At 42.7% G+C, this 15,346-nt stretch overlaps 1 protein-coding gene across 1 annotated transcript in view; it reads left to right on the top strand.

The window, feature by feature from the left end:
* GABBR2 (gamma-aminobutyric acid type B receptor subunit 2) overlaps positions 1-15,346 on the top strand; it is a 420,626-nt gene that overhangs the window by 244,278 nt on the left and 161,002 nt on the right. Inside the window, exon 7 of the mRNA XM_010357632.2 lies at positions 12,281-12,517. Coding sequence (XP_010355934.2) covers positions 12,281-12,517 — 237 coding nt within the window. The remainder of the gene's footprint in view (positions 1-12,280; positions 12,518-15,346) is intronic.

The raw sequence follows: 15,346 nt of genomic DNA, 5'->3' as shown, positions 1-15,346 counted from the left end.
AGCTCAGTCTTCTGGGACCTCATGAAGACAGCCCCTGGACCCCTGCCTTGGGCCCAACATTGGCTCTTTCTCCCCATTGAGGCTCCCCATCACTGTTCTACTCCCGCAAAGTGACTTGACATTGGTGATTTCAAGTGTCAACTTCCATTTTTCAAATCCTGTTCGGTTTGTTTCCTTTGTGAGCATTTATAATTCTGGCTTGATTTCTCCAGCAATGGCTCAGCCTCTCCAATAGGGACATTTTTCTCCTGTTACTGTGCCCATGCTGAGGTCCAGTGCTGGGCCAACGCCCCAGATGAGCTGTTCACAGCACCCTGCAACCTCTGGAGTAGCCCTAGCCCTCCATCAAAGGCACAGGTCCATCCTTTAGAAGATTTTGTAATGTTTTCTGGCAAGAAACTTCTGTGACCACCCATGATTATTTATTCAATCCAGCAAATCTAGTGATCCTTCCACTTAGAGCCAATGAACCATGAAAATCTGCACCCATCTCATTACCACTGCGCTGTGAGCACCGGGACAAAGAACTTGGAGTTTTAGGGAAGCACTGAGCTTAGTGTGGAGGAAGGAAAGGTGCTGCGGAAAAATAGAAGAACTCCCCAGAGAGCCCAACTTCACAGCACTGCTCTCTCCCCCACCCCTCACAAAGCTCCCATTCCTTGCTACTCCCCCAGGCACTCATGACACTGGGAGAAGGCGCTATGTTAGAGGGGCATGGGCTCAGAAGGAAAAGGCTGAATGGCCCATGGAGGGGCCACTGCTAGACTCGAATCATGGCCCCAGCACTTCCCAACTGGGTGACTCTGGAAGGTGGCTGGTCATCTATACCAACATGCATACCTCTCCCACCCTCTTCTAGGTTCTGTAAGACAACAAACCAGAGTTCATAACACAACTCTGATTTTTAACCGGGTATATTGCCACCTCACTGGAAAATATATTATACATTCCCCAGCCTTCCATGCTAGATATGGCCAGGATTGCAAGTCTGGCCAATGAGATATAAGCAGAAGTGTTATGTGGGACTTCTAGAAAGGCTCTATTACAGGGGGATATGGCCTTTCTTTTTCTTTCTCCTTTGTGTTGACTGGAATGTAGATGTGATGGCTGGATTTCTAGTAGCCGTTTTGGACCGTTAGGTACAAGATGACCTTGACAAGGAAACGTCATTCTAGGATTGTGGAGCATAAAAATAGGACCCTGGGTCCCTTATTACCCAGGGAACTGTCATAGCTGTATTGCCCAGCCTCACCACAGACATCTTTTATATGAGAAAGAAATAAACCATCTCATTTAAGTCACTGATAATTTGTTTTTTCTGTTACAATGCAGCTGAACCTAAGAGTGATACAGTGATGTGTATCTCATCTGCAAAATGCTTGTCTCTCATCTGTAAAATGGAGATAATAATATCTCTCTCACAGATTTGTAAGGATTAGATGAGGTTATACAGTAGAAAGTATCTTACCAAGTGCAAACACATAGTAGGTGCTCAACAAATTTTAATTCTCTTCCTTTTCAGGATAGGAACCTTAGGGGTAGGAGGAAGGAGTAGTGAGATTGATGAAGAGTTTATAACCCAGGTCATGTGAGTTGAGGCGCAATGGAAGGATTGGGATTACTTTTTATGATTTAGTTAATTGTTTTTATTGAAGGACAGCACCCATGTAACTACCACCCAGGTCAAGAAAAAGACTATTTGTAGCAATTCAGAAACTGCCTTTATGTGTTACCCCAGTTAATATCCACTGCCAGATGTAACCATTCTTCTTACTTCCTCTGCCATTCAGATGCCTGCTTTTGAGCTTTTGAACTCCACAGCTTTTTTTAGTATCTTCAGATTTAAGGAGCGTATTAGTCATTTCTCACACTGTTATAAAGAGACACCTGAAACTGGGTAATTTATAAAGAAAAGAGGTTTAATTGGCTCACAGTTCCACAGGCTGTACAGGAAGCATGACTGGAGAGGCCTCAGGAAACTTAGAATCATGGCAGAAGGCAAAGGGGAAGTAGGCATGTCTTACATGGCTGGAGCAGGAGGAAGAGAGCAAAGAGGGAGGTGCTACATCCTTTTAAAGAACCCGATCTTGTGAAAACTCACTCACTATAATGACAACAGCAAGTGAAAAACCTGCCCCCGTGATCCACTCACCTCCCAGCAGGCCACTCTTCCAACACTGGGGATTACAATTTGACATGGGATTTGGGCAGGAACACAAATGCAAACCATACCAGGGAAGATCAGTCTTTCTGGTAGTTATTCTAGTTCACCCTTAAATAACCACCATCTTCTGTCTTTGGCACAGTTTCCTCATTCTGCCTTTGCCACAAAACCTTGCATCAGGGCATGGGTGAGCAAAGGTAAAAATGAAATGTGTTAATTTTTCTCTTCTTATTCAGTCATCTGTACAGTTTTGATGTTCTCTGTCCTCAGTTATTGATGTGGTATCATTTTGTATAGAATGTGGCTACAAAGCTAGCTAGTATAGTTTGGGGAGACTTGGGAAAGCTAATTCATACACAGCCTCCTTTGTCTTCAGCTACCTAGAAATCCTCTAACTGGTGTGTTTTAATGAACAGAAACTCTTTAATAGAATCCACTCCAAGGCTGTGAAGATACTTTTCTATCTTGTGTTTTAGAAGCTTGATTGTTTTACCTTTCACATTTAGATCTATAATTAACCTGGAATTTCATTTTGTATAGGATGTGAGGTAATGATCAAGATTCCTTTTCTTCTTTTCTGTTTTTACATGGGTATCTAATTGACCCAACATCATTTATTGAAAAGTCCATCTTTTCCCACACTGTGCCGCCATATTACTTTTGTCATAAAGCAAATGACTATATATCTGGTTCTGTTTCTAAACTTTATTTTTTTCTTTTCCATTGTTTTTCACCAAAACATCTTAATTTCTGTAGCTTTATAATAAGTCTTGATAACTACTCATATAGGTTCTCCATCTTAGTTCTTCTTCCAAACTGTCTTGGCTATTCTTGTCTCTTTGCATTTCTATATACATTTTTAAAACAGATTGCCAGTTTATACACACATACATAAATACTTTCTCTGGTTTTTATTGGGATTTTACTGAATCTACAGATCAATTTAGGGAAAACTGACACCTTAATATTAAAGTCTTCCAATCCATGAATTGTGTATATCCCTGCATTTAGTTAGGTCTTCTTTAATTTCTCTCAGAAATGTTTTATAGTTTTCTGTGTAGAATTATTGTGTGTATTGGCTGGGCACAGTGGCTCACACCTGTAATCCCAGCACTTGGGGAGGCCGAGGCAGGTGAATCAGTTGAGGTCAGGAGTTCAAGACCAGCCTGGCCAACATAGTGAAACCCCATCTCTATTAAAAATACAAAAATTAGCTGGGCATGGCAGCACATGCCTGTGGTCTCAGCTACTTGGGAGGCTGAGGCAGGAGAACTGCTTGAACACAGGAGGCGGAGGTTATAGTGAGGCAAGATATACCACTGCATTCCAGCCTGAGCAACAAAGTGAGACTCCATCTCAATTAAAAAGAAGAAGAAAAAGAATTATTATACTTATTTTGTTTGACTTATGTCTAGGCATTTGATATATTTTGGTGAACATATGTGCACATTACTATTGGGTGCATACTTGGGGTGGAATTCTGAGTCAGAGTAGCCATATGTTCAGCTTTAGTAGACTCTGTGACAAACAGCTTTCTCAAGTGGTTATACCAATTTACACATCCGCTAGCAGTGATTGAGCATTCCAGTTGGTTCACATGCTCAACAACTTTTGGTGTGTCAGCTTTTTAATTTTAGCCAACCTAGTGGGTGTGCAGTGGTTGGTGTCTTGTTTTAGTTTAAATTTGCATTTCCCTGATGACTAATGAAGTTGGACATGTTTTCATATCTTCATTGGCCATTTTGATATCCTTTTTTGTGAATTGCCCATTCAAGTCTTTTGCCCATTTTTCCTGTTGGATACTCTGCCTGTTTCTTACTGATTTGTAGAATTTATTTTTAGATTCTGAATATTAATTATTTGACAGTTATATGTATTACTTATATCTTCTCCTATTCTGTGGCTTATCTTTTCACTCTCTTGATATATTTTGATGAACAGATATTCCTAATGCTAATGTAATCCGATTTATTAGTCTTCTTTGTGATTAGTATATTTGTGCCTTGTTTAGGCATTTTAAGGATGGGCAGGAAAAAAAAAAGGTTGGAAAATAAGAAATGAACATAAGAGACACATGGGATATGTTGAAAAAGTAGAATATATGTATAATTGTGTCCTGCAAAGGGAGGAAAGAGAGACTAGGCAGAAGCAGTATTTGGTTTTGTTATTTTATTTTATTTTTCTGAAAATCACCCTGTCTTGATGATTTGGTTTGGATGTTTGTCCCCTCCAAATCTCATGTCAAAATGTAATTCCTGATGTTGGAGGTGGGACCTGGTGAGAAGTGATTGGATCATGGGAGTGGATCCCCCCTGAATGGTTTAGCACCATCCCTTTGGTAGCAAGTGAGTTCTCACCCTGAGTTCATGTGAGATCTGGCTGTTTGAAAGTGTGTTGCAGCTTCCTCCTTGCTCTCTTGCTCCATTCTTGCCATGTGCCACACCTGCTCCTCCTTTGGCTTCTGCCATAATTGAAAATTTTCTGAGGCCCTCACTAGAAGCAGATGCCAGCACCATGATTCTTGATTCTGCACCTGCAGAATCATGAGCCAATTAAGCCTCCTTTTTTCTTTATAAATTACCTAGGCTCAGGTATTTCTTTATAACAATGCAAGAATGGCCTAATATACCCACTCATGCTCGTGAAGATATTTTCCTATCTTGTCATTTAGAAGTTTTGTTATATCTTTCACATTTAGACATAGAATCTACTTGAAATTAATTTTATGTATGGTCTGAAATAAGATATTTAATTTTTATGACTAATCAATTGATTTAGGACTATTTATTGAAAATGCCGTAATCCCCCATCCCACCACTCATGCTACAGTGTCACCTTTGTCATAAATTAAATAACTGCATATAGTGTGGATCTATCCACAAGCTTCTGAACTTCCATTTATCTTCCTTTGGTCTACTTACCTATCTTTTAATCAATATCACTCTGTTTTATTTACTGAAGTATGATTTGATACCTTGTAGTATGAATCCTTAATCTTTGTTCTTCTTTAAGATTTTCTTGGATATTCTTGGCACTGATGTCATTTTTCATTTAGATCTACTAACACATTTACACTTCCTATTACTTTTTTCCTTCCCACATTTCTGTTTTTCTGTTTATTATTACTATTATTTTTCTGCCAGAAGAACTTCTCCTTTGTCTTTATTTGACTGTGGCTCTTCTGGAAAGAAATCTTCTAAGTGTCTGGCTGTCTGAAATTTATTTTACCTTTAATATTGAGAGATGTATTAACTAGATAGAGGATTTTAGATGGCCTATTATTTTCTTTTGGCACGAAAGATGTCATTCCATTGTCTGCTGGCTTCCATTGTTTCTATTAAGTCGGCTGTCTGACTTATTACTGCTCTTTTGAAGTAATGCATCTTTTTTTCTCTAGTTACTTTTAAGATTTTGTTTTTGATTTGGTCTTTGGCAGTTTTACTACACTGTGCTGAAGTGAACTTTCCTTTGTGTTCATCATGCCTGGAGTTCATAGCGCTCCGTAGGATTCCATGAATCTGTGGATTGATGTGTGTTAAAGAAATAGAATAGTATCCTTTGAAACATTGCTTCTGTCTAGTCTCTCTTTTCTCACCTTCCAGGACACAATTATACATATATTATACTTTTTCAATATATTCCATGTATCTCTTATGTTCATTTCTTATTTTCCAAACTTTTTTTCTCCCTATGTTTCAGTCTGAATACAAACCTGTATTCAGTTCACTAATCTACTTTCTGCTGTGTCTAATATGTTGCTTCACCTATCTATTGAATTATTTATTTCAATTGTTGTATTTTTTATTTTTAGAATTTTTTGTGTTTTCTTTGATAGTATTCAGTTCTCTGATGACATTCTGCATCTTTTAATCAATTTTCTTGAACATATAAACCTTGCTATTTTATTTTAGAGATAGAGTCTTTCTCTGTCACCCAGGCAGGAGTACAGTGGTGTGATCTTGGCTCACTACAACCTCCACCTTCCAGGTTCAAGCAATTCTCTTGCCTCAGCCTTCCAAGTAGCTGGAATTACAGGCACCTGCCACCGTGCCTGGCTAATTTTTTAGTAGAAACAGAGTTTTCCCATGTTGACCAGGCTGGTCTCGAACTCCTGACCTCAGGTGATCTGCCCACCTCAAGTCTTCCAAAGTGCTGGGATTACAGGCATGAGCCACCGCACCCGGCCAACCTTGCTATTTTAAAGTTCATGTCTAATAATGTCAAGATTTGGATCACCTATGAATTTGTTTCCATTGCATATATTTTTCTCTTCTTTTTCTTCCTTGCTTTTCTTTTAAAACAATTATCTGGTCCTATTTCCTGGTATACCTAGTAAATTTTGATGAAATATATTGTGTGTGAAAAATTGTAGAGGCTACAGATAGTGTTTTCTTTCTCCAGGGAAAATGTATTACTCTTCAAGCAAGTAGTTAGAGGAGTGGCAAATTGCCTTAATCCAGTGAAGAACTGAGATGATTCCAGGTTTGGTTTTAGTTTTTGTGAGGCCAGTCTATTTTGGTTTGCCCTGATTCCTAGTGTTTGACCCTTGAATGTTCTCAACTGAAATCCTGGGATATTTACTGACCCTGAACTCCAATTTTTATTTTCCCAATACTATTAAATGCCAAATAGTTCTGTTTGTTTTCTTGGCTCTTTTGCTTGGCTTCTCAGCCTCTTGCTTTATGCAGCTTAATTATCAAATATTTTAAGTAAAAATGCCAGTCTTAATACCAGGCTCACTTTTTTATTGTTCCCTTTACTCTGGCACCTTGGCCATGCAAGTCTTGCTACCTTGGTAGCCCAGAACAACAGTTTTTGGTTTCCTATCCCTGAGGGACTGCTGAAAGCTCTGATCCAATGCTTTCTGTTTCTGTGACTAGCCTTCTTACTTACAAATCAGAAAATGCCTCAAAAGGAAAACAGCAAAGAATTTGGGGCCCATCTCAAAGCATTTCTCTCCAGAATGATGGATTTTCAGTCCTAGCTATCCTGGTTGTTTTCTGATGTCTTTGAATAGCTATTTTAATATTTTATTCTGCTTTTCTAAACATCCTTGATGGGAGCTTTGGTCTGATATAAGTGATTTAATCATAGAGTAGAAGTCTGAACTGAGATTATTTTGCTTCAAAGAAGGAGAATGCATTAGAAAAGGGGCAGCATCTCCCTGTCTTTGGCTCTTTGAGGGGCTGTTGGGTATAAAAGGAGCAGACGTGTGTATTGTGGCTCCGCAGGAGCATGTAGCATGCTGAATGCAAGTCTCAGGGAGAGGCACAAACTCTGCATCTGGAAGTCTCCTCAACATCAGCCATTCCCTAAGTGGAAAGTTCTGCCTAAGAGACATAGTGAGCTTCCCAATACTGGAGGAGTATAAGAAGAAACTCAGCCAACACCTGGAAGTTGCTACTGAAAAGATCCAATAATTATCCAATAATCAGATTCCAGAAGGAACTTCATCAGTGGTTACCAATTTTTGTATGCTTGAAATATGAGAAGGTTTTTAAAAGTATAGATTCCTAAGTTAACTCACTCACTGATATACTGAACCAAAATATAGCCCTGGCATCTGTTCTTTTTTTGTTTGTTTTTTGTTTTTGGATGAAGTCTCACTCTGTCACCCAGACTGGAATGCAATGGCGCAATCTCGGCTCACTGCAACCTCTGCCTCCTGGGCTTAAGCGATTCTTGTGTCTCAGCCTCCCAAGTAGCTGGGATTACAGATGCCTGCCACCATACCCAGCTAACTTTTTGTATTTTTAGTAGAGATGGGGTTTCGCCAGGTTGACCAGGCTGGTCTTGAACTCCTGACCTCAGATGATCCTGCCTCGGCCTCCCAAAGTGTTGGGATTGTAGGCGTGGGCCACCATGCCCGGCCCTGGCATCTGCATTTTTAGCAAGCTTCCCAAGTGATCTACAAACTGCAGCACAGGAACCAGCAAACTAAATATTTTCTCATGTACTTCCAAATGAGATTCTATGATTTGAACCTCCCACAGGGATGCCAGCGAGAAAGTCTGCCAGTTTCACTTCTGTCGGGAGCAGTTGCAGATGTGGAAGAGGATGTATCCCTCTTCTGCCCTCTCTTCTGTCGATGAGGCTCCCCTCTCCCAGAAAGTAGGACTCAGCTTGTTTCTGTTGGGATGACAGACTCATAAAGTTTAGTCACCTTGTAGGTTAGTAAGCTTGTGTGGGCTAGCCTTGGAACCTAACCACTATTTATAACATAGTGTCTGTGGGAAAATATGTTCCAAGTTCCAACAAATGCCTTTAAAAAATACGCTGGAGGCCAACCTGTCAGTAATTGGGACTATCTGCATAAGTTATTTTCTCAGAAACTTTTAGCATCTCACGATAAACTTGACCTCAGAGGATGGTAATTAATCAGCATTCGGTGTGAGCTTTACAATGGAAGAAAATCTTCTGCCCTGAATAATTGCAGGCCTGCTTTAAGAACAACTATTACTTTTTCTCCAACAATTGTGAGTGTGTTTCTTCCTGCTGTCATTGTCTTGCCCAAGGGAGTTGGTGCTGGCATCGCCTGGGAACAATGATGAATGGCCTGGGATATCATGTGGCAGCAAGGATTTCTTCAACCTTGTGCTTGCAAAGACAGCAAGAATTGAGGTCACCTTTCAGGGCTTAGCTACACCTGTGTCCCATTCCAAGGACTCTACCCACGGAAATCTGGTAAAGAGCCATGTTTCCAGTGTTCTTGGCCCTACTTCTGATCCTTGTACCTGGTGAGGACAGTTTTTTGATTTAGATGAATTTACAAGTGGCATATGTAAAGTTTATATAGGGACTTTTGTTGACCTGAAGACCAAATCCAATAGACAATATGATCTTGATCCCCTTAGTGTCCCACAAAACAAAACAAAACTATATCAAGGAAGTTTAAGATTACACTCAGTTACTACCTGGTGGGACCACACTGGGAATGTTCACCTCAAGTCTGGACCTCCCACTTTTAAAGGATCATAGAAACCTTGAAGCCTGCTCCAGTGTTGTGTTCTGGTCAGGGAAGTGGTGTAGAAATGTCATCTGAATGTCATCATTAGGTTGAACGATGGAATTCACAAATGGACACCACCAACCCTCAAATGCCATCATTGCGTGCATCGGAGAAAGCTCATGGAGCAAAATCCAAACAAGAAGTCAAAGGGGCCTCATTTCTGTGATGTTAAAGCAATTAATTAGAGAAACACACATCCAAGTAATGTTTAAATCTTTTAAAAACGGTCAGTAGTTAACAACCAGAAATAGACAGAAATCACATTTTAAAAAATAAAGGAAAATATAGCCAAATACTAAAAGATGGAAAAATAACAAGGAGACATTAAAACAAAGGATTAAATGATGTGACCATCACCATAGCAATATGGTATAGGAAATTCACCTAAAATAATTAGGAAATTCACCTAAAAATTAAGATTGCTGGTTAATATTTACAATAAGCTCATTCTAATCATTAATCAAAGAAGTGCAAATTAAGACTAAAAGAATACTTTTTTCTTAACAAATATGTATGTTTTTCTTAACAAACTGACAGTTGTGTTAAAAATTAAAATACCTATTGTCAAGGACGCAGGAAAATGAATACTTTCATACACAATAGGATTACAACTTTTTGCATTTGGGAAGAACAGTTTTGCCCTACAGTGCTGTGAATAGGTGTGCTCCTGTGTTTTATAGACAGAGAAACTGAGGCCTAGAAAGAGCTTACACAGGTATTGTTTGAGATCCTGGTGGTACCCCGGTGATCAAGACAGATCACATCCCCGACCTCATGGAGCTTAATTCTAGGTGGGTGGGGAGGGAGGAGGAAAACCACAGACCATAAGCAAGTAAACACATAAGGAGGGAAATTGCAGGGAGTGACAAGTGCAATAAAGAAGATAAAAACCCCTGGCCTCAGGCCATGGGCTTTTAGAACGGGTGGGTCAAGGAAGCCATCCCTGAGAAGTGACAGGTGCTGACATTTGAATGCCGAGAATTATCATGCCAAGAGCTGGGCAAGGAGCTTTCTGGCAGAGAAACGGCTTGTGCAAAGCCCTGAGGTGCAAGCCAACTTGATGTGCTCAAGGGACCCAAAAGGTTTAAAGAGAGAGAGCCTCATAGTGGACCTTTTCCTCCTTCTCCAGCCGGAGTGAAAGTGGCAGGGATGACCATGAGCTTCAAGAGCCAGCGGGAGGGGAGTGTGGGCAGGTGGAGGAATGTGAGTGACAGGTCGAACTCAGGGAGCTGAGCTGGGCTAGAAATGCTGGTCTCCTTGAGGAACCTGGGATTTGGAGGGAGTTTCTGCCCATTGTGTATCCTGAGTGATGAGCAGAGTGGTGGTAGCTAGACAGGATGCATTTCCAAGGAAAGCTGTAAACAGATCAAACCTGGGCCTTCCAGGAGGACCTTGAATCAAAGGAGGAGGCAGACTCCTGGCCAGGACTCATTCACATTTGATCACGCAGAATTCGTCGCCTGCAGGGTCCACAGCTGGAGGCACTTGGCACTCACCCCCAGGCATCTGTGTGGGTGACCCCATAAGAGACTTGGCTTCTTGGCCCCCGTGGGCTTTAGCCACGGAAGACACAGCCTTTGATGACCCAGCTCCACCACCTTCCTTAAAAATACTAGACATGGCCCAAACAACTTGTGGTGGTTTTCAAAAAGCAATTACTACTTTAGAAATCAAAGAGGAAAGAAGTAGCCAAGATGAAATGGGAAAGTAGTCTGGTGCAGCACCCCCTTCCGCCTACCCCCCACATACACACACATAAGCTGTGTAACCTCGGACATGTCTCTGCACCTCTCTGTGCCTCAGGCTGTAGACTGACTGAGTGCCTGTGACTGTCCCTAAGGGGCCCTTCTCAGTATAAACTGACAATGAGTCAATTATCCTGTGTGTGATTTTTCCCCAAGGAGGGTTTTTCCAAAGACCAAGCGGTGGGCTCCGATGACATTTCTGGCAGAGGAGTCGAGAAGTGATTTGAAAAAAGGCCCATGAAGAACCTAAGGGTAATGGGTCCCCCGGGGAGGGGGCATTCATCTGGAAGTGCAAGTTCCAAGGTCTGGAGTAAAAAGGCAGTTTCATTCCTTTGCGGCCACAATCAAAATGTTAATATCACCAATGAAATTCTTTTATGAAATTCAGCTCAATGGGAGAAAAAAAAATCTTTTTTTCAATGCTGGCCTATTCAGACTGTTATATTATGGAAAGTAGACGAAATAGCAGGAGGGACAGATGCTGCCTGACACCTGAGCAACTGGGCCCTGCCCTGGGTCCCGTGCTCCAAGAGGGCCTCATTCAGGCCCCTTGGGGCTCGGAATCTGCAAGCCACAGACACAGCCCACTCAGACCTGCACCCCTTCCAGCTTCCAGACTGTGCCCTGAATTCTCAGCCCATAAGCTGGAGCTGCTTCCAGTGCCTAGGGAGCCTCTTGCCCCAGTTCTTGAGGGTAGACTGTGCCTTTGGGGGTACAGGGAGCTACTGATGCTGGAAGGGGAAGGAGGTGTGGACTGAGCCTGGCTGGGCTGCAGGATGGAGAGGGGTGGGAAGGGAAGGGGTAGGCCGAGCACTACACAGTCAGCTCCCTCTCTGTGCTGCTGTGTCTGGCCTGAAACTCAGAAAAGTCCCAGAATTCTGAATTCCAGCTTGGCCTTCCAGATCCTTAGGAAGGTATATTTATTATGATGAGGAAATAGAGAATATTTTTTGAACAGTTTGTTCACGTGTCTATAACTTTAATATCCAGACATACGGGATATGGGCCTCTACCTCACCCCAGGCCCTGCAAGTATAGAGGGAAAGGCCTGGTTAGGGTGTATTATCCCCTCTTTCTAGTCTTGCCAACAGACAGGGTTTAAATCTCAGTCTTGTCACTTACTAGCTTTGTGGCACTAAGCAAGTTGACCCCCTGAAAATGGGGGGGTCTGTAAGATGGGGACAATAACAGTACCCACCTTATGAGGTTGTTGTGAGGGCTAAATGAGATAATGCACATAGAGTCTAGCCCTGTACCTGGCACCCTGTGGGCACTGAAGAATAGCAGCTCTTCTCGGCATCAGGCACCTGATGTCCCTGCTGAGTATAACTTGGGATTCCCCCAATCCGCCTGTTTTTCCAGACTCCACAGCAGTATGAGAGAGAGTACAACAACAAGCGGTCAGGCGTGGGGCCCAGCAAGTTCCACGGGTATGCCTACGATGGCATCTGGGTCATCGCCAAGACACTGCAGAGGGCCATGGAGACGCTGCATGCCAGCAGCCGGCACCAGCGGATCCAGGACTTCAACTACACGGACCACACGCTGGGCAGGATCATCCTCAATGCCATGAACGAGACCAACTTCTTCGGGGTCACGGTCAGTCCCACGCCTCTGGGCTGTTTTCCTTACTGTTCCTTGTAAACATGCAAAGTAAAAGAGGGGCTGTTACAGGCTTTCTGTTATGTGATCCGTTATCTCTGATCATCGAAATAACTAATTGCAGGCCCTAGGATTGCAGGACTGTTCAGACAAGGGGCAGGGGCAGTGTGTGCTCTTGGACACATTGGGAAAATGCTTTTCTATGACTCTTGGATAAGAAAGGGCATAGAGGCCAGGCATGGTGGCTCACACCTGTGATCCCAACACTTTGGGAGGCCGAGGCAGGTGGAACACCTGAGGTTGGGAGTTCAAGAGCAGCCTGACCAACATGGTGAAACCTTGTCTCTACTAAAAATACAAAATTAGCTGGGCGTGGTGACGCATGCCTGTAATCCCAGCTACTTGGGAGGCTGAGGCAGGAGAATCGCTTGAACCCAGGAAGCAGAGGTTGCGGTGAGCCGAGATCGTGTCATTGCATTGCAGCCCACGCAACAAGAGCAAAACTCCATCTCAAAAGAAAAAAAAAGGGCATAGAGAGTTGATTGGGCACACAGTGCAGGCACAGTTTACCAGATGGTGGGGTGAGTAGGCCAGGAGAAGCTGTGGACCCAAAATCAGGTTCAAATCCTGGGCCTTCATTTACAAGTTACCTTCTTTGAACTACAGTTTTCAGTCACACATGGAAATCATACTTACCTTGTAAGCTAGTTATAAATATTACACATTATACAATACAACTTGTTAATATTTATTGAGCAAGCTACTTGCTCTGAGCCTCAAATTTCTCATCCGGAAAACGGGGATAATAATATAAATCTTGCATGGAAGTTGAGAAAATAAGCAATGATAATATGGCTAATACTTCTTGATTGCATATTGTGTGCTAGACATTGTGCTAAGTACATAATGTAGTTAGACTCAATATTATATGCCTAGTGCTAGGCACATAGCAGGCACTCAATAAATGCTGTTGTTACTATTAATAATGATTACACTGTATCCTTATGTCATCCATGGGAAGTAGGTGCTCTTATTATCCCCATGAACAGTGAGGAACCTAGAACTCAGAGTATTTAAGTACTATAGCTAATCAGGGTCAAGTGGGGTTTGAACTTGGGTCTAGCTCTTAATTGCTGCAGAAGGTAATGGACCAAAGTAGTAGTTATTTATGTCTCATGATGTATTCCTCACTGCCTCTACTCCAGAAAATATGGAAAATTCATCTGAAGAATAGATTGAGTGGGCTAAAGTGCTGTCCTGTGTTCTGATTTAAAGATTCAGAGTCGAGTCAGTCTGTCTTGGGGAATTAAGGGTAGGTAAGCTGAGCTGGCTGAGGCATTTCTTGAATATGCATATTCATGCATGCCTGTGCTGAGGCTTGTATTGTTGGTCTGGTGGGCTGGAAACTGTGCAGGTGCTGAAGGTGTGGATAATGGTGTGGATTCCAGGGTAAGATGGGCTCCCTGTCCTAGAGCCCGTGGCTCACATGCAGGGGCAAGGCCTAGACAAAAACAATGAGAGGTTAAAAGTGCTTGGCACTGTGAGAGAAACTATTTGAGCCCAAGCCCGAGCCCAGAGGGATTTCTGTGACTTTTAGTGAAAAAGTCAGGGTAGGTTTTTTGGAAGAGTAGCATTTGACCCATGCCTTGAACTGTGGGCAGGAGTTAGACATGCAGAAAGGGGCTGGCCAGAGGGAGCATGGTGAGCAAGGGAGAAATGCAAGAGGGAGGGAAGGACAGTTAGTTGGGCTGGAACACTGGGAAGCTGGATGAGGAGGCTGGGAAGGGAAGTTGGGGTCCAGTTTTGGAGAGACATGCTAAGGAGACTGGCCTTTATCTTCCAGGCCAACCCTTCCCAAAGTGTGGTCTGCATCATCTGGGAGCTTGTTAGAGATGCACATTCCCAGGCCCCACACAGGCCCATTAAATCAGAACCTCTAGGGGTGGGGCCCAGCCATCTGTGTTTTAACAAACTCTGCAGGTAGTTCTAATGCACACCAGGGTTTCAGACCACTGCTGGGGGGCAGTGGGGAGGCACTGAGGTGGCACTGAGGTTTGCTCAAATGAAGTCGATTTCCAAAACCCCTGAGCAGAGCCATTCTGGACTAAAGGCTCTGAGAAATTCACTCCCACAATGTATTGGTGAAGTCCATTTTTGTAGCACAGCCTAGATTCAGGCTGGAAACTTAACAGCTTTCCTCAGACCAGTAGCTTAAAGAATTATTTTTATTCTCAGAACTCCGTGTTATAAAATCTCATGTGGAGCCTGGTATATAAAACTGATTAAAGAAGAGCTTCTCAGTTGAACAGAGAAGGAGCCCTGAACTCTGCCTGTTCAGCCCCCTCTTCCTGCAGCCCCCTCCCCACCCCTGCAGCCCCTGAGACCCCTCCCTCAGAAATGCTGGACAGAACACCCATCAAAATACCTCCAAAGTCCTTTCTCCTCATCCTACAAGTTCATGGACTGAGACTCAGAGAGGGGTGGGATTCGCCCAGGGTCCCACAAGTAGCATTTTGGCAGGGCTGTTTCAAAATGAATTCAAAGTATCCAAAGTTGAAATGGACGAATAGAGAGCTACAGAATCTAGAAAGCATTTTGCCATCCTTCATAATCCTAGAACTCTGCATTTTGCCCAGGTGCCTGATAGATCTTAATTGGAGATCACTTATAACCACTTCTAAATGCTCCCTTTCATCTAAGCCAAATAATACATAATCCTTACTTGATGAGCAATTAGCTAGACTGCCTGAAATGTTCTCCATGGCTTGACGATGAGTTTCTTTTTAATGGGAAATTCCTTGGCACCTATTTATGTCTGCTCCGGCT

Source organism: Rhinopithecus roxellana, chromosome 16 (assembly GCF_007565055.1).
Source record: "Rhinopithecus roxellana isolate Shanxi Qingling chromosome 16, ASM756505v1, whole genome shotgun sequence".
Classification (NCBI taxonomy): domain Eukaryota; kingdom Metazoa; phylum Chordata; class Mammalia; order Primates; family Cercopithecidae; genus Rhinopithecus; species Rhinopithecus roxellana.
Note: the sequence above shows the minus strand (reverse complement) of the source record. Positions and strands in the feature narration are given on the sequence as shown.